The sequence below is a fragment of the Pelobates fuscus genome, chromosome 1 (assembly GCF_036172605.1).
Source record: "Pelobates fuscus isolate aPelFus1 chromosome 1, aPelFus1.pri, whole genome shotgun sequence".
Taxonomy (NCBI): Eukaryota; Metazoa; Chordata; class Amphibia; order Anura; family Pelobatidae; genus Pelobates; species Pelobates fuscus.
This window is the reverse complement of record NC_086317.1, coordinates 89,235,151-89,255,761: the sequence shown is the minus strand read 5'-3', so window position 1 is coordinate 89,255,761 and position 20,611 is coordinate 89,235,151. Positions and strand designations below refer to the sequence as shown.

General features: G+C 39.1%; 1 protein-coding gene across 4 annotated transcripts in view; it reads right to left on the bottom strand.

Moving 5' to 3' along the window:
• ANKRD13B (ankyrin repeat domain 13B) overlaps positions 1 to 20,611 on the bottom strand; it is a 183,870-nt gene that overhangs the window by 38,422 nt on the left and 124,837 nt on the right. For all 4 annotated transcript variants that reach the window (XM_063450030.1, XM_063450031.1, XM_063450032.1 and 1 more), the window contains 4 exons: positions 14,542 to 14,677; positions 8,057 to 8,181; positions 3,170 to 3,215; positions 1,688 to 1,831 (listed from right to left, as the gene is read on the bottom strand). In XM_063450030.1, coding sequence (XP_063306100.1) covers positions 1,688 to 1,831; positions 3,170 to 3,215; positions 8,057 to 8,181; positions 14,542 to 14,677 — 451 coding nt within the window. The remainder of the gene's footprint in view (positions 1 to 1,687; positions 1,832 to 3,169; positions 3,216 to 8,056; positions 8,182 to 14,541; positions 14,678 to 20,611) is intronic.

The following is a 20,611-nucleotide window of genomic DNA, read 5'->3' as shown; positions in this document are numbered from 1 at the left end:
CGATTCTCACTGTGAAAATCACAGTGAGAAGACGCTGGACGTCCATAGGAAAGAATTGAGTAATGCTTTCCTATGGGCGGTGAATGTGCGCGCAGTTCTGGCCGCGCATGCGCATTCGGAGCTGACGTCAGCAGTGGGAGGAAAGGTCACCAGCGCTGAGGGAGCCCGGCACTGGATTAAGGTAAGTGGCTGAAGGGGTTATGACCCCTTCAGCCCAGCGGGAGGGGGGTACCTAATAACCCTATAGTGTCAGGAAAACGGGTTTGTTTCCTGGCACTATAGTGTTCCTTTAAATGCTAAACTTTACCTTAGGTATACACAAAGATTGCGGTATAGGCTTTTATTTAAAGACAGTTTATCCTACAACTGCAAAGGAGAAATACGATATTATCCAGAGTTGATACATGATGTTTTTATAGCCATATAATGAAGGATCCACAGCACCCAAATCATGCTCATGGATGGAACGGAGTACACAGCAACTAAGTTTTTCCAACTCTTGGATCAACAGCAGCAATAGGGCATGTGATAGTCTGCACGTCGTAGACTTGAGCCTTTTTTCAAACTACAATGCTATGGAATTCATCACAGTCCAGTCCCAATATTCTATTGATAAAGCTTTCTAACTCTTGGACAGAATTGTATGAGAATCTTTAACCCCTTAAGGACACATGACGTGTGTGACATTTCATGATTCCCTTTTATTCCAGAAGTTTGGTCCTTAAGGGGTTAATGTAACCATATTCCACAAATGTCACAAACCTTTTCTACCAGTAATGCCACCGAAGTTAAAAATCAATTTAAAAACCAGGCTCAGTTGTCATCATAAAAAGCATGCACAGGAGTGCTAACAGGGTGTCCCGTGTGTCCCCAGGCACACCCGAAAGCACCCAAAAAGCAGAACCAGTCCTGCTCGTCATTTATTTATTTTACCATAGTGCTGATGGATTTTATCAGTGCAATGTGTATTATTTAAAGTGATACAGTCATCTGTAAGACATTGGTGGTATAGAGCAGCATTATAGACAGGCTATGTGTCTACATGCTCTCAGTGGCCTTTATTTTCTGAGCGGAGCCTGTAAGTGAAGGTGGGAGGATGTAACATCACATCTCCTCAACTTCCCATCAGGCCCAGCAGTAAATACTCTATGAATACGTGACTGTAATGCTGTTAGGGCAAACCCACTGCATGTCCCACTGGACCACCAGGGATTACGACTCCCCCTCCATGGCCTAAGGTAAGCCTCAGGGAGGGGGATAAACTTTAGTTTATTTAGGTTTTTTGTTTTAATTAACAGTTTTTTCCCCTTGCACTATACTTCTCCTGCATCCTTTGCTCTCCCCACAGCAGCCCATATCCCCAACACTCACAGTAAACTCATCTACCCAACCAGTCAGTTATCACAGCTACCCACACAAGCAGAACACATCACACACAGCAATACTACTACAGGTATCCACATACATCACGCACTGCAACAAACATCACTAAAAGCTACCCAATCATTCTCACACATACCTACTCACACATATGAGACACAGATAGATACAACACTTACAGCCACCCCACACATAGGCACAACAAAGTAACCTCTCACACACAACCTTCTAAAAAATATATCTGGGTGCACACTCTAATGAAATGAAAAAAATATTTATTTTGCACTAAATCTTACAAGACACTCACCTTGTCCCCTGAAGATGAAGCTGCGGTTCCCTCGTTGCCAAGTCATGTGGTCAAACCCAAGCAGCGTGGTATCTACACGCAGGTTCTGGCCACTTTTCCACACTTTATACGTGTCACTAGGACAGATCTTGGACACCAGGGGCACTACAGAAAGAGTTGTCATCATTCAGTTAGTGGTAGTACATACAGTCATCTTTGCTCAATTCTAAAACTAACACATTGGTGCAAGAATCATTAAAAATAGTCTTTAAAAAAAACATCAATGATTACATTTTGCAATTATCATGTCTCTACTGGCTATCAGACAAAGAGACACTAGGAACGCGAAATAGATTCAATTACTTGATGTATGCCCAGTGTTTCCCTATGAGAAGTATTGGATCCCATGCTTCTCATACAGAAGCATTGGATTAACAGATTGAAGTATTTGCTATGCATTCACTCTGCCCTCAATGCTTCCTTATGAGAAGCATTAATTGAACAAAAGTCATCACAGGGTTATTCACTGAAGTCTGAATTTCTGCAAAAAAAAATGTTGTCTTCAAAAGAGAGGAGGACTGGGCTGCAGTGAGGAATCTGTGCTGGCTCTGTAATAAAAGGTGAGATTAACTATGTTTTTAAAGATGTTAAAAAATATGCAGCACAGATTTCTCACTGCAGACAAATCCTCCACAAAACTGATCAGAGTTATTCACTAAACCCTGAATGTTTATGAATTAAATCCAAATGGCAAAACTGAGGCAAAAACACATGATGTGGTATAAATACATTCTTTTTATTACAGTGAACCTTTGGGGATTTAATGACTAAACAGTGAATTGTCATGTAGCAAGAGCAGAATTGCTAAATTTAGGCTAAAATAATCAAGCAGTGACTAAAGTTGAAGGTTTTTTCAAAATCAACAAAAATAAACTAGCAATACCTTTAAGCTTTAATAACTTTGTCCCTGTAAGTCAAATTAAATGATGCTGTTTGGGGTAATTAAATGACAGATTTCACAAATTAGCAAACAAAGGCATTTAATATGGGATTGTCATGCAGTTGCACTGTCACACTATAAACATTCAAGATTTCTAGTATGGTGGAGCTTTTTGACACACATGAATTAATAATTACTTCAGCTACATGACCCTAGAGGTATAGAATCTATCTCGGATGTAGTCACACATTCCATGCATTCACCTAGAACAGAGGTAGACAACCTTCAGCATTCCAGATCTTGTGGACTACATCTCCCATAATTCTCTCTCAGCCATAATGCTGGAAAAGCATAAGAGAAGATGTAGTACCTAACATCTGGAGTGCCAAAAGGTAGCCTACCCCTGACCTAAGGAAGGGAGGTTTGTCTAAGTTCAATGCCATCTCCTTTCTTAGAGGGAATTAATGGATAATCATTTTTCTGTTTTTCGTTTTGATTTCTGAAATAATACCCAGAATAAGTGTTGTGTGTCACGTTTACTTCTACCACGAATGGCTACTTACCCCAACTTGTAAACTCCCATTTCATTTCTACATAAAAGTCCTGTGCCTGATTAGAAAGAAATAAGAGACTATAATTAAATAACACCTTAACGTCTGCCAACAGATGTGACACATTCAACAGTCTTTCTACAATGCTCAAATGCACAGCTAAAATTCTTCTATATGTTAACAGAACCTGGAATAATGTATGTTTTAATAATAGGCGCAATGTATTCCCCTGGGGAAAAAAATTCTACTCACAAAACACAAAATGCAATTGAATCCAATTTAACAGAAACACGTCTTTGTTATCCAATGTCCTACAACACACATTAACTTTATTGGGTAGTCTTAGTCTACGTGTTCTAAGATGAGGGAAAGCCAAGTGATTAGTAAGAACCATTGATTAGTCCTATCTACATTTGTGCAAATTAACGAACGTTTACAAATTAATCCTTTCAGTGTAGTGTAGAAATGCATTCTTCAACTGTAGGAAACGATGGCAGATATGAAGTTCAGCTGTCCACGTTGTATTAAAAGCTTTACCGCTCATTGTAGACTGAGTCACTTATTATATTGTTCACAAGAAAAAGAATGGATCTACTCAACAACTCTACAGCAGCAATGTAACAGCTACGAATATTAGACAAGTAGCGTCATTTTCGTGAATGAAAAACTAGCTAGTCAGACAATCTTGCAGCTGCTCTAAAGGCTATCTCACATAAATCAATAAGAGAAACAGTTACACGTCTACGACTACGACTACGACTACGTTCTACGACTTGCCCTAGGTGAACACTCTGTACAAAATCTTGTACAGAAGAAAGCTAGCCACAACTCTTTGATATGACGAAATTAAAGGGGGTATATAGATCCTTTGACTTTGGCGAATATCTCCGTTGCACTAATGAATGGAATAAAAGAAGACAGAAACAGAGTGCTCTTGCATTGCCTATGCATGTATCATAAGTGATTATGGCTTAAACTTTCCATTCGCTACTAGCCATTGGCGAGTAAAACTTTAACCCTGGCAAGAAGAAATTCACCCCTTGTAAGTTTGCCATGGTTTACAGTGCCGACAAGCTTAGGATTTCAAAATGTAACCCCCTGATGGTGCATACATGATCTTTTTAATAAAATAAAAATGAAAAAAAATGAACTGTAAAATTAAATGCAGCAATACTTACGCTTATCTTGAAGGGTCGACAATCAATGTTTATGATATCAACGTAAACTGGCTCAAAAATAAACCAATCATAAAAAGACCTGGATCAACTTAAAAAAAACCACAACTGCGTGGCAGAAAATCCAGTAATGATCTATTGGTAGAGCACATGAACACAACAAGCTGCCGGGCAGCACTTTTAAATCTTGTCTGTTAGAATGCAGAATCCATTAACGTCTCAAACAAAAACATGGCTTGGTGGAAGCTAGACTTGTACAAAACGTAGTTTCTGCCTGATCTTCCAAATTGAAATTAATAAAAAAAAATGTAAATGTTTAATCTTTATTAGAAAATGTTTTCCAACATTTACAACAAAAGCAAAGGATGAACTCACACAGAGCATACGCACAGTTGATAAACAACACTGTCACAATATTAAGTACTGCCGTTGTGTGCATCAAAACGGGTGTATCCTCAGGTAGGATTGAATATAAAAGTGAGTTAGTAGTAGAATAGGGAATTTAGTATTCCTGCAGACCCATTGTACAGCGCTACGGAATCTGATGGCGCGATATAAATAATAAAATAATAATAATAATAATAATAATAATAAGGGCCCATATTACAATAACCATAAAGTAAGCCCTTCTTGTACAATAGTTAAACAGCCAAACCTTGAGAAAGGGATGCTGAAAGACTGATAGTTAGGGAGTAGTCAGGAACTGAGTAGCAAGGACAACTTTGTCTAACAAATGGTGGGGCTCTCTAATAGATTAGACTGAATTAAAAAAAAAAAATCCTTTTAACAACATTTATACATATACACACGTAAAGAATTGTGTGACTTGACAGGTGGTGTTCTTGGGTAGAACATTGGCATCATAAATGATACATTTTCAAGCAGGATAAAAGTGGTAAATGGTGTCCCTCAGGGTTCTGTTTTGGGAGTGCTTCTATTTTACAAATGATCTTGAAATAGGCATTGAAAGCCATGTTTCAGATGTTTTCAGACGACACAACACTCTGTAAAGTCATACAATATGAGCAGGATATTACTTTGCTGCAGAGGGATTTAGATAGATTGGGGAACTGGGCACTAAAATGGCAAATTTGTAGTACATTTAATAAAGTACATTTAATGTAGAAAAATGCAAAGTTATGCACTTCGGTGTAAAGAATGCACAAGCAACTTGCACGCTAAATGGTAGTGAATTAGGGATAACCACACATGAGAAGGATTTAGTAATTGTTATAGACAACAAACTAGGCAATAATGTGCAATGTCAATTAGCAGTGGCGCAGGTATTGTCATTGTATAAAAAGGGGCATTCATTCCCGGGATGAGAATATCATTTTGTCTCTTTATAAATCACTGGTAAGACCACATCTTGAATATTCTGTGCAAATTTTGGCACCTGTTCTAAAGAAGGATATTAAGGCACTAGAAAATGTGCAGAGAGATGCTACAAAGTTAATAAAAGGAATGGAGCATTTTAGCTATGAAGAAAGGTTAACAAATTTAAACCTCTTTAGTTTAGAAAAACAGCGCCTCAGAGGGGATATGAAAGCATTATACAAATGTATCCGGGGCCCATACAAATCAATGTCTGGAAATCTATTCACAAACAAGGCTATACATAGGACACAAGGTCATGCGTTTAGACGGGAATAAAGGAGATTTAGTCTAAGGCAAAGGAAACGTTTTTTACAGTAAGAACAATAAGGTTATGGAATTCTCTGCCTGCAGAAGTAGTGTTATTAGAGTCTGTACAGTTGTTTAAAAAGTAACTGGATGCATATTTGCAAAAACATAATATTCAAGGATATAATTTTTAGATTAAGGGGTAATAGATCTGACTACCATTCTGGGATCAAGAAGCAAAATTGCAAAATTAGAAGCGCTTCAAGCTGGGTGTTTTGTTTTTGTGAAGAAGAGAGTCTTTTAATTTGTGACTTTTATGTTTATTCGTGACTTTTATGTTTTATTAGTTCGGTAGATGAAACTACCGAACACCAACCACCCCCTGGCTCATTATCTACAAAGGGAACTGTCGATTGAGCTCTTGATCTGGGCCATCTTGTTTGCATGAAAGGAGGGAGCGGGACTTGGTCGTCGAGTGTCTGGAACTAAAATCCCGAACACCAGTAAAAACATATGAACATCTGCTTCCTTTCACGAACAGCTAGGAGAGTGCTGTTCTTTAGTTTTGTTCCCACAAACAATGGGAACAATCGAATAGGCGGACAAAGTACTTAAGATACCAGCGTTCGTAACAGTTTTCTTTTGGCTCAACAGCAAAAAACAGATGAGAAAAAGGCTGAACTTGATGGACACATGTCTCTTTTTAGCATATGTAACTAACTAAGTGATAATTAAAATAAAGATCAAATTACCTGAATTGGAGAATTATTCCTACTTTATTATTTTTAGATAAATTTTGTTTATTTTGCCCCAGTGAACCTTCTAGCAAATAAATTCTATACGAAATCTCGCCTGTAGCAATTACTCTTAATGTTATCGTGAAACGGACCTTTAAAGCCTCAGTCATCAGTGTCAGCCACTACATTCCATTAGGTGGGAGACTAAACGGAATTCAGTTAAATGAATGATTTATCACAACCCTTCCCAAAACAGAATAAATATTTAACGCAGACGGACAGTTAAGAGCAGCATGTGGTCACCCAGCTTCACGTATGCACTGCTGCTAGTCTTATTTGAACCCTATTTGGGGATATACCTAATAAGAAACGTAACCATTTTTTGCCAGGCATGTTTAGCCGGTTCAAGAAAGTTGATGATATTATTTCTAAACAAAAGAATATCTGTGACAAGATAAAATAAAACAAAAAAAAACATACTGACCAATTAAATGGGTAAACTGAATACTTCCCAAGAGAGATTAAATATTTAGCACATGTTTCCATTGGTATATAAATACGTAAGAATGACACGTACAATAGGATTTAAGCATCTTCTATTTTTCCCTTAACATGTATTCTCAAGACAAATGTAACCCATTTATTGCCAGAGCAGCCAGCCCCTGCAACAATAAAAGGATTAACTCCACAAGAAAATACATTAGCACTTAATCACTTGGGATGTTCGAAGGATCAAATCTGACACCTGTGATACTCAGGAAATAGGTGAGAGATTGAAAAGGCTTTCTTGGGAATAAAGAGTACAGAAGAAAAACAGTAAAATAAAAATACCACAAAAGATTGAGAAAAAGAAAAAGAATATGTAGAATAACCTATAGCAGCATGGAAAATATTTGCCACAAGTGGGCTGGTCGAATGATCATAGGAAAGTCAGCTTACATCACTTAGAATGTAAAAGCTAAAAGGAACACTCCAAGTGCCGTAGTACTTGCAGTGTTTATTCAACCATCATGACTCTATTGCAAAAAAGCAGATTTATTAGAACAAATAAGCAACATTTTGGCCTGCAAAGAGGCCTTTGAATTCTGGCTTTCTGGCATGGGTTTCTGATCTCTACAACCAGAGGATGGCTGTCCATGACCGATGTGAGTGGTCACTCCGCCCCTGGTTAGGATGCTCAAGGAGCAACTGAATAAAAAGGGGAAAAAAAAGACAAAGGTGGTCACAAGGGTAAATTAAGTAATTGATGGTTGATGGCCTAAATGATCAAGTGAGAATGCTGATAAATGTAATTTTTAGATCACGAAATGAAATAAATGAGCGTTAGACGTGGCAGTGAGTGATAAAGTAGTATTTTTATTTACCTTACGCAGTTTCTCCAGAAGGATGGGTATACCTGCCAGACGTTTAATAGTTCTCTGGTAATCCCGATGTCGTAAAATCAAACGCACTAGTTCTAGGTCACGTGTGCTGACTGCCTCTTGAAGAACTGTAAAATAGATATAATATGACTGTACACAAGGACACGAACACTCTGATACAGTGTGCATAACAACTGACCGTGGGACACAAGGCCTTGCATGAGGGTATATTTCCATAATGCGCAGTGTTTACTTAGCCCTGGTTCGAAACACCATAGCCACTACAGCTTATCATACCGCTTGTGGGGCAATGACTCTACTTGTAATGTCTCTTTAGCTGTGCCAAACTGTACTGAAGCAGTTGGATAAAACAGGTCTCTCCCTTCACCTAAACTGGCCCCCCCTCTATTGTGGCTTGTCTTTTTAAGTCTTTTTAAGAAAGATGAGAGAAACAAAACATTTTAAAGGAGTTGGTAATTTTCACCAAATAGCTTTTAGAAGAGGTCCTGGTAGTAAGTGTCTGGATGTGCAGCATTTCTGCTTCAAACACTGCAAATCCAGAGTTGTTTGCTATTGTGTGCCGGGACTGCCAAATGTCAATTCTGTGTATATGTTACGTCTGTCGTCAGTGCGCATTGCACGCTGGTGACAGACGTCCTGGGCTTCTCCCTTTGCAGGCAGATCATGCAGGGGGAAGCTTGTGTCTCCCCTCCCTCCTAAAACTGAAGCTCTCCATCCTTTTTATCCCCTTTGCTATTTTTTTCTCCCACCCACCCTCCATCCTCATTCTCTCCCTCTCCACTCCCTTCCCAAGCTCAGAGTGCCAGCGTGTGCTCTGAGCCGGTTAGATGGTCCAACCAAAGGCTTGTATAAAACAATGCAGCGACAGTGTTAATATTTAGTGATGCCTATTATAACGCAGACTTACTTAATACACAAACGAAAAATAAATTCCTATAGGGGATATGGTACAGAGTTTCCCATGCACTGTACCTTGTCCCTGCACTGTAATATAACCAGATGGCATAAAAACTTACTAGACAAAAGACTGTCACTGTATAGACTGAGGATGGATTGTAGGTGGTGGCTGTAACACACAAATGTAGACTCTTACTGAGGCAGTGTATTTATTTATACAAAGGACACTAGATAGACAATGCATTAAAATGCATTAAGTTTACAAACAAGACATGTAGATACTGCAGCAATATGGCGAAAATCACAAACATTCACAAGCATTATAGAGCTGGGCTTGCAGACCCTGCGTCACGTGGCAGAATTAAGATAATTCTACTGGAGGCCTAGACAATAAATTTGATTACATACATATTAACTATATAATATAGAAACATTATACCACTCCAGGGAGTGCATCTAGACATAATACAAATAGTGTATCATCGTGACTGTATCAGTAACACGAAGCGTGAGTTACGCTGCATCAAATTTGTAGCGAGCGCACCAACACTGCATTCTTTTGCTATACGACGGAACACAAGTACAACAGGCATGTCCTTTTAATTACAGCTTAGCTTGATGATTTATAGTGATCACAACAGGTTACACAACAGGTTTCTTTTTTGTACCAATAGTGTCTACTAAATTAATACACCATTAGAGTTATATAGTGGATTGTGATTGTGTGATTGTGTACTATGATTAAGCAGTGGATCCATACATGGAATTCCGATAACACAATTATATAGTGTGTTCGGTGTGCATTACACTGTTAAGTGATCATCTGGTGATGGATTAGACAACGTAATTTAATTATGAGGAGACTCATCTACTGCTGTGTAATTACACAGACTGCCATTGTTGTATCATTCTGCCGTATTATTAAATCAGGAAGAACATTTTAAATGACACATCAAATTTTTAGATACAACCTTACTCTTAATGATTTATCTGTATCTATATGGCTGTTTTATTATATATTAATCACTGACATACTCTGTAGCGCTGTACAGTGGGTTAGCGAAACAAAGAAATTAGTGCAACAAGATCCGTTTTTGATAGTGGTGACCAAAACTAGCTTGTAGAACAAAGGTGACAAAAATGATATAACAGGTAATGTTCATTCTGTTCAAAGTAAGGATTAATTGCTACACGTATAAACAAAATAAAGTCTATAAACAATATACACTCAGGCCCATAAATATTGGGACATGTCATCGACACAATTCTAATCTTTTTGGCTCTATACACCAACACAATGGGTTTGAAATGAAACAAACAAGTTGTGATTTAACTGCAGACTTTCAGCTTTAATTTGAGGGTATTTACATCCAAATCAGGTGAACGGTGTAGAAATTACAACAGTTTGTATATGTGCCTCACACTTTTTAAGGGACCAAAAGTAATGCGACAGATTAACAGTCATAAATCAAACTTTCACTTTTTAATACATGGTTGCAAATCCTTTGCAGTCAATTACAGCCTGAAGTCTGGAACACATAGACATCACCAGACGCTGGGTTTCATACCTGGTGATGCTCTGCCAGGCCTCTACTGCAACTGTCTACAGTTCCTGCTTGTTCTTGGGGCATTTTCCCTTCAGTTTTGTCTTCATCAAGTGAAATGCATGCTCAATCGGATTTAGGTCAGGTGATTTTCTTGGCCATTGCATAACATTCCACCTCCTTCCCTTAAAAAACTCTTTGGTTGCTTTTGCAGTATGCTTCGGGTCATTGTCCATCTGCACTGTGCCGTCCAATAAGTTCTGAAGCATTTGGCTGAATATGAGCAGATAATATTGCCCGAAAAACTTCAGAATTCATCCTGCTGAATTTGTCAGCAGTCACATCATTAATAAATACAAGAGAACCAGTTCCATTGGCAGTCATACATGCCCACGCCATGACACTACCACCACCATGCTTCACTGATGAGGTGGTATGCTTTGGATCATGAGCAGTTCCTTTCCTTCTCCATAATCTTCTCTTCCCATCACTCTGGTACCAGTTGATCTTGGTCTCATCTGTTCATAGGATGTTGTTCCAGAACTGTGAAGGTTTTTTTAGATGTTGTTTGGCAACCTCTAATCTGGCCTTCCTGTTTTTGAGGCTCACCAATGGTTTACAGCTTGTGATGAACCCTCTGTATTCACTCTGGTGAAGTCTTCTCTTGATTGTTGACTTTGACACACATACACCTACCTCCTGGAGAGTGTTATTGATCTGGCCAACTGTTGTGAAGGGTGTTTTCTTCACCAGGGCAAGAATTCTTCGGTCATCACCCACAGTTGTTTTCTGTGGTCTTCCGGGTCTTTTGGTGTTGCTGAGCTCACCGGTGCGTTCTATCTTTTTAAGGATGTTCCAAACAGTTGATTTGGCCACACCTAATGTTTTTGCTATCTCTCTGATGGGTTTGTTTTGTTTTTTCAGCCTAATGATGGCTTGCTTCACTGATAGTGACAGCTCTTTGGATTTCATATTGAGAGTTGACAGCAACAGATTCCAAATGCAAATAGCACACTTGAAATGAACTCTGGACTTTTTATCTGCTCCTTGTAAATGGCATAATGAGGGAATAACACACACCTGGCCATGGAACAGCTGAGCAGCCAATTGTCCCATTACTTATGGTCCCTTGAACAGTGGGAGGCACATATTCAAACTGTTGTAATTCCTACACCGTTCACCTGATTTGGATGTAAATACCCTCAAATTAAAGCTGAAAGTCTGCAGTTAAAGCACATCATGTTCATTTAATTTCAAATCCATTGTGGTGGTGTATAGAGCCAAAAAGATTAGAATTGTGTCGATGTCCCAATATTTATGGACCTGACTGTATGACGAGAAAGGAAAAAAAGAAGAAGTGATTAGCAAAACAACAACAAACAATGGGGAAATTAGACAATGAATAAGTTAACTGGATAGTAGATATAAATATATGTTATTAAAAAAAAATTAAGTGCACCTGTCATATCTAACTTGTTGCTATTACTTTGTATAATGTTAAGTTTCTTAGCTTTGCTACTATGACGTTGGCAAATCAGTAAATGTTACATCAAAAGACTCTAAAGACAGATGGACAAGTAATTGCTGCCCCTCTAAAGAAAATGGTGGAACTGGACAATTATTGGTGTTCCCATGTATGCTAACAATTGGGGAACTGTTTCTCACATAATTTGTGGGCAGGGTGTATTCCACGTAGCCCTAGGCTTTATTTCTGGCTTGGAGGAAGTAATATTCAGGTAAATATATTTTTTAATCTGTACATTTTCCATTAATGGAATCTTGTCTTTCGCACAATTTGTGGATGACAGGTAAACTTTGAGCAAGACAAACAAAATAAACTGGAGTCACTGGTCTTTTTGACATATTCACGATTTAATCATCTCTGTTGTGTAGCATTTAAAGTGCACATGTCATGACCAGCAAGCCTTAGTGTCATTTTAAAGAGCATTACATGTCTTCTAACAATTGTTCTAGACAGACATAAAAAGTATGTTTGAAAAGTTACTTATTGTTATTACCATTCCTGGGCTGTCTGTTCTGGTAAACAGTAGAAAAACAATAGGGAGCCGCAACACATAGAAACATAGAAACATAGAATGTGACGGCAGATAAGAACCATTCGGCCCATCTAGTCTGCCCAGTTTTCTAAATACTTTCATTAGTCCCTGGCCTTATCTTATAGTTAGGATAGCCTTATGCCTATCCCACGCATGCTTAAACTCCTTTACTGTGTTAACCTCTACCACTTCAGCTGGAAGGCTATTCCATGCATCCACTACCCTCTCAGTAAAGTAATACTTCCTGATATTATTTTTAAACCTTTGTCCCTCTAATTTAAGACTATGTCCTCTTGTTGTGGTAGTTTTTCTTCTTTTAAATATAGTTTCCTCCTTTACTGTGTTGATTCCCTTTATGTATTTAAATGTTTCTATCATATCCCCCCTGTCTCGTCTTTCCTCCAAGCTATACATGTTAAGATCCTTTAACCTTTCCTGGTAAGTTTTATCCTGCAATCCATGAACCAGTTTAGTAGCCCTTCTTTGAACTCTCTCTAATGTATCAATATCCTTTTGAAGATAGGGTCTCCAGTACTGTGTACAGTACTCCAAGTGAGGTCTCACCAGTGTTCTGTACAATGGCATGAGCATTTCCCTCTTTCTACTGCTAATACCTCTCCCTATACAACCAAGCATTCTGCTAGCATTTCCTGCTGCTCTATTACATTGTCTGCCTACCTTTAAGTCATCAGAAATAATCACCCCTAAATCCCTTTCCTCAGATGTTGAGGTTAGGACTCTATCAAATATTCTGTACTCTGCCCTTGGGTTTTTACGTCCAAGATGCATTATCTTGCACTTATCCACATTAAATGTCAGTTGCCACAACTCTGACCATTTTTCTAGTTTACCTAAATCATTTTCCATTTGGCTTATCCCTCCTGGAACATCAACCCTGTTACATATCTTAGTATCATCCGCAAAAAGACACACCTTACCATCAAGACCTTCTGCAATATCACTAATAAAAATATTAAAGAGAATGGGTCCAAGTACAGATCCCTGAGGTACCCCACTGGTGAAAAGCCCAAGCTTCGAATATACTCCATTGACTACAACCCTCTGTTGCCTGTCACTCAGCCACTGCCTTACCCATTCAACAATATTGGAATCCAAACTCAAAGATTGTAGTTTATTGATAAGCCTTCTATGTGCAACAGTGTCAAAAGCCTTACTGAAATCTAGGTAAGCAATGTCTACTGCACCACCCTGATCTATAATTTTAGTTACCCAATCAAAAAAATCAATAAGATTAGTTTGGCATGATCTTCCTGAAGTAAACCCATGTTGTCTCTGATCTTGAAATCCATGTGTTTTTAGATGTTCAACAATCCTATCCTTTAACATGGTTTCCATCACTTTCCCCACTACTGAAGTAAGGCTTACTGGCCTATAGTTGCCGGACTCCTGCCTATTACCTTTCTTGTGAATGGGCACAACATTCGCTAACTTCCAATCTTCTGGGACTACTCCTGTTATCAATGATTGGTTAAATAAATCTGTTAATGGTTTTGCTAGTACACCACTAAGCTCTTTTAATAGCTTTGGGTGTATTCCATCAGGTCCCATTGACTTATTTGTCTTTACTTTTGACAGTTGAAATAGAACCTCTTCCTCTGTAAACTCACGTGTAATAAATGACTCAAAAAGTAAGTATCAAATAGATTTATTCCACCAGAACTGGCTGCTACACAGACGGCATAGCGGTAAAGACTTAATCCATAGAAGCTGACCATATAAATGCGTAACTGCACATTAGGAATCAGGATGCCCAATATATGGCTTGAGTAGGCTGTCCGTGCAGCTAAAACATCAAAAAGAGTTTTGGCTCCAACCAGAAAATAATTGATCCTTTTTGTACTTAAAATCTCAATCCTTTTTTTTTTCTTTAAAATAGTAATATAACAACCTACAGTGAAAAAAGTTATAATCTACGTGCTAATAGCATAATCAATAACTAAGTATTTACCTGTCCATCCACTGCGATTCTCTTTACTGACGTCTGCTCCATGGTTCAGCAGAACCCTGGCACATTCGATATGTCCTAGCGTTGTGGCAAGGTGAAGGGGAGTCCGGCCCCGCGGGTCAACCTGCTCAAGCTGCTCCTGCCAAAGTAGAACGAAAAGAAAATAAACACTGAAATAGTGGTAAAATCACAGTTTATTTACATAGTTACGTAGAGAGACACGTGTCCATCAAGTTCATCCTTCCTCACATTTGTTTTTTGCTGTTGATCCAAAAGAAGGCAAAAAAACAGTTGGAGGCACTTCCAATTTTGCAACAAACTAGGAAAATAAATCCTTCTTGACCCCAGAATTGCAGTCAGATTAATCATTGGATCAAAAAGCATTTACCCTACATTGAAATGATATCCTTGAATATTCTGTTTTTGCAAGTACGCATCTAGTTGCTGTTTAAACATCTGTATGGAATCTGATAAAACCACTTCTTCAGGCAGAGAATTCCACATCCTTATTGTTCTTATTGTAAAAAACCCTTTCCTTTGACTTAGGCTAAATCTTCTTTCTTCCAGTCTAAACACATGACCTTGTGTCCTATGTAAAGTCCTGTTTGTAAATAGATTTCCACACAATGGTTTGTATTGGCCACAAATATATTTGTATAATGTTAGTATACCCCTCTGAGGCAACGTTTAAATTTCTTAAACTTTCTTCATAGCTAAAATGTTCCATTCCTTTTACTAATTTTGTAGCCTGCCTCTGCACTCTTTCTAGTGCCATAATATCCTTCTTTTAAACAGGTGCCCAAAATTGCACAACATATTCAAGATGTGGTCTTACCAGCGCTTTATAAATAGGCAACATTTAATTCTTATCCCGAGAATTTATGCCCTTTTTCATGCATGACAATACCTTACTGAGCTTAGCCACTGCTGATTGACATCGCACATTGTTGCATAGTTTGTTGTCTATAACAATTCCCAAGTCATTCTCATGTGTGGTTATCTCTAATTCGTTTCCAATAACCCCTTAGTGACCAGACTGTTTTTCAATTTTCTTACCGTTAAGGACCAGGGCTGTTTTTACATTTCTGCTGTGTTTGTATTTAGTTGTAATTTTCCTCTTACTAATATACTGTACCGACACATATATTTCTAAAGATACCATTATTTTCATCATATCATATAATTTGCTTTAAACAAATTATAAAATATGATGAAAAAATAAAAAAAACTTTTTCTAACTTTGACGCCCATTATCTGTTACGCATCTACAACCGCCAAAAAACACCCATGCTAGATAGTTTCTACATTTTGTCCTGAGTTTAGAAATACTCGATGTTAACAAGTTCTTAGCTTTTATTGAAAGTTATAGGGCTTTAAGTACAAGTAGGACATTGCTGTTTCAAAATATATAGTTTTACAATTTATCAATAGTAACACGGAAACACTGTTATATGTCAGAAAACTCTGAATCACACCTCACATGTACATATATATTTTTTTAAAGTATACAACCCAGGGTATTCAATATGGGGTCCAGTCTTTTTAGTAGCCACTTAGTCACAAACACTGGCCACAGTTAGCATTTATATTTGTTTGTTTGTTAGAAATGCAAAAAACAATTATGAACTAACTTTGGCCAGTGTTTGTGACTAAGTGGCTACTAAAATAGACTGAACATACCCCATTTGCAATACTTTGGGCTGTCTTCTTTTGCAAATGGTATCATGTGGGTAATTCTCATTCCTGGGCTACCATGTACTCTCAAAGGCAACATAACCAATCTGGCAAATTTCAATGTAAAAAAAAAAAAAAGGAAAATCAAGCCTTATATTTGACGCTGTAACTTTCCAAAACACTATAAAACCTGTACATGGGGGGTACTGTTATACTCAGGAAACTTCGCTGAACACAAATATTAGTGTTTTAAAACAGTAAAATGTACCACAACAATGATATCATTAGTGAAAGTGCCGTTTGTGTGTGAAAAATGGTTACAGGGTTAAATATAGTGCTAGCAAATTAAATTCTCTGGACTTTTGGCCTGGGTTGTCAGGCATGTCCTCCAAATTGCAATCAATAAAATGACTTAATTATGTAAAAATATTACATAAATATGCACCTAGAATTTAAATATATATACATATTTACATATTTGAAGTCTACGTGAATATTTATGAATATATTTGTGTAACTATGTATATATATATATATATATATATATATATATATATATTTCATATTATTTTTATTTATATATACCGTATATACTCGAGTATAAGCCGAGTTTTTCAGCCCATTTTTTGGGCTGAAAAAGCCCAACTCGGCTTATACTCGAGTCAAGGTCTGTATTATGGCAATTTACATTGCCATAATACAGACTGGGGGAGAGGGGAGCTGGCAGAGCTGTAACTTACCTGTTCTGCAGCTCCTGTCAGCTCTCTCCTCCTCCGCGCCGTCCGTTCAGCACCTCGGTCAGCTCCCAGTGTAAATCTCGCGAGAGCCGCGGCTCTCGCGAGACTTACAGTGTGAGCTGATAGAAGGAGCTGCACGGACGGCGCAGAGGAGGAGAGAGCTGACAGGAGCTGCAGAACAGGTAAGTTACAGCTCTGCCAGCCCCCCTCTCCCCCCCACTGAACTGCCACTGGACCACCAGGGAAGGAGAGCCCCCCTCCCTGCCATGTATCAAGCAGGGAGGGGGGACGAAAAATAAATAAAAATATAAATAAAATAAATAATAAAAAAAAAAATAATAATAATAATAATAATAAGACCGCTATGGGACGGAGGGGGGGTATAAGGACCGCTATGGGAGGGAGGGGGGGTATAAGGACCGCTATGGGAGGGAGGGGGGGGATAAGGACCACTATGGGAGGGAGGGGGGGGGATAAGGACCACTATGGGAGGGAGGGGGGGGATAAGGACCACTATGGGAGGGAGGGGGGGTATAAGGACCGCTATGGGAGGGAGGGGGGATAAGGACCACTATGGGAGGGAGGGGGGGGGGATAAGGACCACTATGGGAGGGAGGGGGGGGGATAAGGACCACTATGGAAGGGAGGGGGGGATAAGGACCACTATCGGAGGGAGGGGGTGGGATAAGGACCACTATGGGAGGGAGGGGGGGAGAAAAGGAACACTATGGGAGGGAGGGGGGGATAAGGACCACTATGGGAGGGAGGGAGGGGGGGGATAAGGACCACTATGGGAGGGGAGGGGGAAGTAAGGACCACTAGGGGAGGGGGAAGTAAGGACCACTAGGGGAGGGAGGGGGGGATAAGGACCACTATGGGAGGGAGGGGGGGTATAAGGACCGCTATGGGAGGGAGGGGGGGTATAAGGACCGCTATGGGAGGGAGGGGGGGATAAGGACCACTATGGGAGGGAGGGGGGGATAAGGACCACTATGGGAGGGAGGGGGGGGGATAAGGACCACTATGGGAGGGAGGGGGGTATAAGGACCGCTATGGGAGGGAGGGGGGATAAGGACCACTATGGGAGGGAGGGGGGGGGATAAGGACCACTATGGGAGGGAGGGGGGGATAAGGACCACTATGGAAGGGAGGGGGGGATAAGGACCACTATCGGAGGGAGGGGGTGGGATAAGGACCACTATGGGAGGGAGGGGGGGAGAAAAGGAACACTATGGGAGGGAGGGGGGGATAAGGACCACTATGGGAGGGAGGGAGGGGGGAGATAAGGACCACTATGGGAGGGAGGGGGATAAGGACCACTATGGGAGGGAGGGGGGGATAAGGACCACTATGGGAGGGAGGGGGGGATAAGGACCACTAGGGGAGGGGAGGGGGAAGTAAGGACCACTAGGGGAGGGGAGGGGGAAGTAAGGACCACTAGGGGAGGGGAGGGTAAGGACCACTAGGGGAGGGGTGAGTCAGGACCACTGGGGGAGGGGGGTGAAGGAACACGGGGGTGGGGAGGTAAGGACCACTGAGGGAGGAGGAGGGGAGGTCAGGACATATGGGGGGGGGCAAATATCCTTGCACCGGCCCTGCACACACTGCATTCATACACTGCATTCATACACACACTGCACTCATACACACACACACTGCACTCACACACACTGCATTCATACACACACACACTGCATTCATACACACACGCTGCACTCATACACACGCTGCACTCATACACACGCTGCACTCATACACACGCTGCACTCATACACACACACGCTGCACTCATACGCACACACGCTGCACTCATACGCACACACTGCATTCTTTATACACACACTGTAAATAAATATTCAATTAATATATTTTTTTTAGGATCTAATTTTATTTAGAAATTTACCAGTAGCTGCTGCATTTCCCACCCTAGTCTTATACTCGAGTCAATAAGTTTTCCCAGTTTTTTGGGGAAAAATTAGGGGCCTCGGCTTATATTCGGGTCGGCTTATACTCGAGTATATACGGTACATATTTATGTATATAATTTCATTCTAAGTGTATTTTGATATAAATATATATAGTAATAGCAAAATGCAATAAAAATAAAATTACATATATATATTTTTTAAACATTTTTATTTTTACATTGTTTTAATCTATTTTGAATTAATTATTATTTATTTTTATAATATTTTATATACAATATATAGTTATTATATATATTATATAAATATGTGTGTAATTTTACTCTAAGTGTATTTTTATATTAATATATGTATATTAATAAAACAATACACTTAGTATTCCGTTATATATAAGATATATATACACATATTATATATATATATATATAATATGTGTATATATATCATATATATATATACATATATATATTATTTATTAACAATTTATATATATATATATTATTTATTAACAATTTTTTTATTTATTTTTTTACACATGCAGGGGGACTGCCTGTCAGTTCAGGCATTCCCCCTGCATGCAGCACTATGGACGCCTATTGCGGCCATGTGACTGCTCTTTCAGAGTGATCACATGGCCCGCGGGGTCCTAATTTGCCGAGGGTTTACTGTCTAGGCTGTCAGACCGTCCCGCCAGATGGAGAGGAATACCGATCGCCGGTGGGGGAACGGCAGTGATTGGGTAAGTGATGGGAATATTCGGAAGTAATAGGTACGTCCGAGGTCCCTAAGGACCGTTTTTGTCGGACGTAAGTCGGGAAGCGGTTAAGGGTATAAGTTGCTTGTGCATTCTTGATGCCGAAGTGCATAACTTTGCATTTTTCTACATTAAATTTCATCTGCCAGTTGATTGCCCAGTCCCCCAGTCTATCTAAATCCCTCTGCAGCAAAGTAATATCTTGCTCACATTGTATTACTTTACAGAGTTTTGTGTCATCTGAAAACACTGAAACATGACTTTCAATGCTTTTTTCAAGATCATTTATAAACATGTTAAATAGAAGGGGTCCCAAAACGGAACCCTGAGGGACACCACTTACCACTTTTGTCCAACTTGAAAATTTACCATTAATGACAACTCGTTCTACCCAAGAACAAGAATAATCATCTAGACCAATTTATTTTAGTTTGAAGACTAACCTATTGTGAGGAACCGTATCAAATGCCTTGGCAAAATCCAAGTAGATCACGTCCACTGCAACATCCTGATCTATACTTCTACTTACTTCTTCGTAGAAAGTTAGTTTGACATGACCTGTGCTTCATAAAACCGTGCTGATTTTTGCTGATAACCACACTCTTTTCAAGGAATTCTTGCATATTATCCCGTAATAACCTTTCAAATACTTTCCCAGCCACAGAGGTTACATATAATATATATACATATATACATATATATATATATATATATATATATATATATATATATGTATGTATGTATATTATATATTATAAAAAACAAACAGAAAAAAATATATTTTCACTTCTTTTTGTTCACTTCTATATTAACTTTCAGAAATATTAGCTGTTTTACGCATCATATGAATATTATGCGTAATTTTTATTTCGCATAATACGAATATTTCCTTTTTGAGAATCACTTCTTCTTTAGGAAGAAATACCTTAAAGTTAAACAGAAAAGTAAAGATAAACACACACACACAGTTACACCAGGGCATA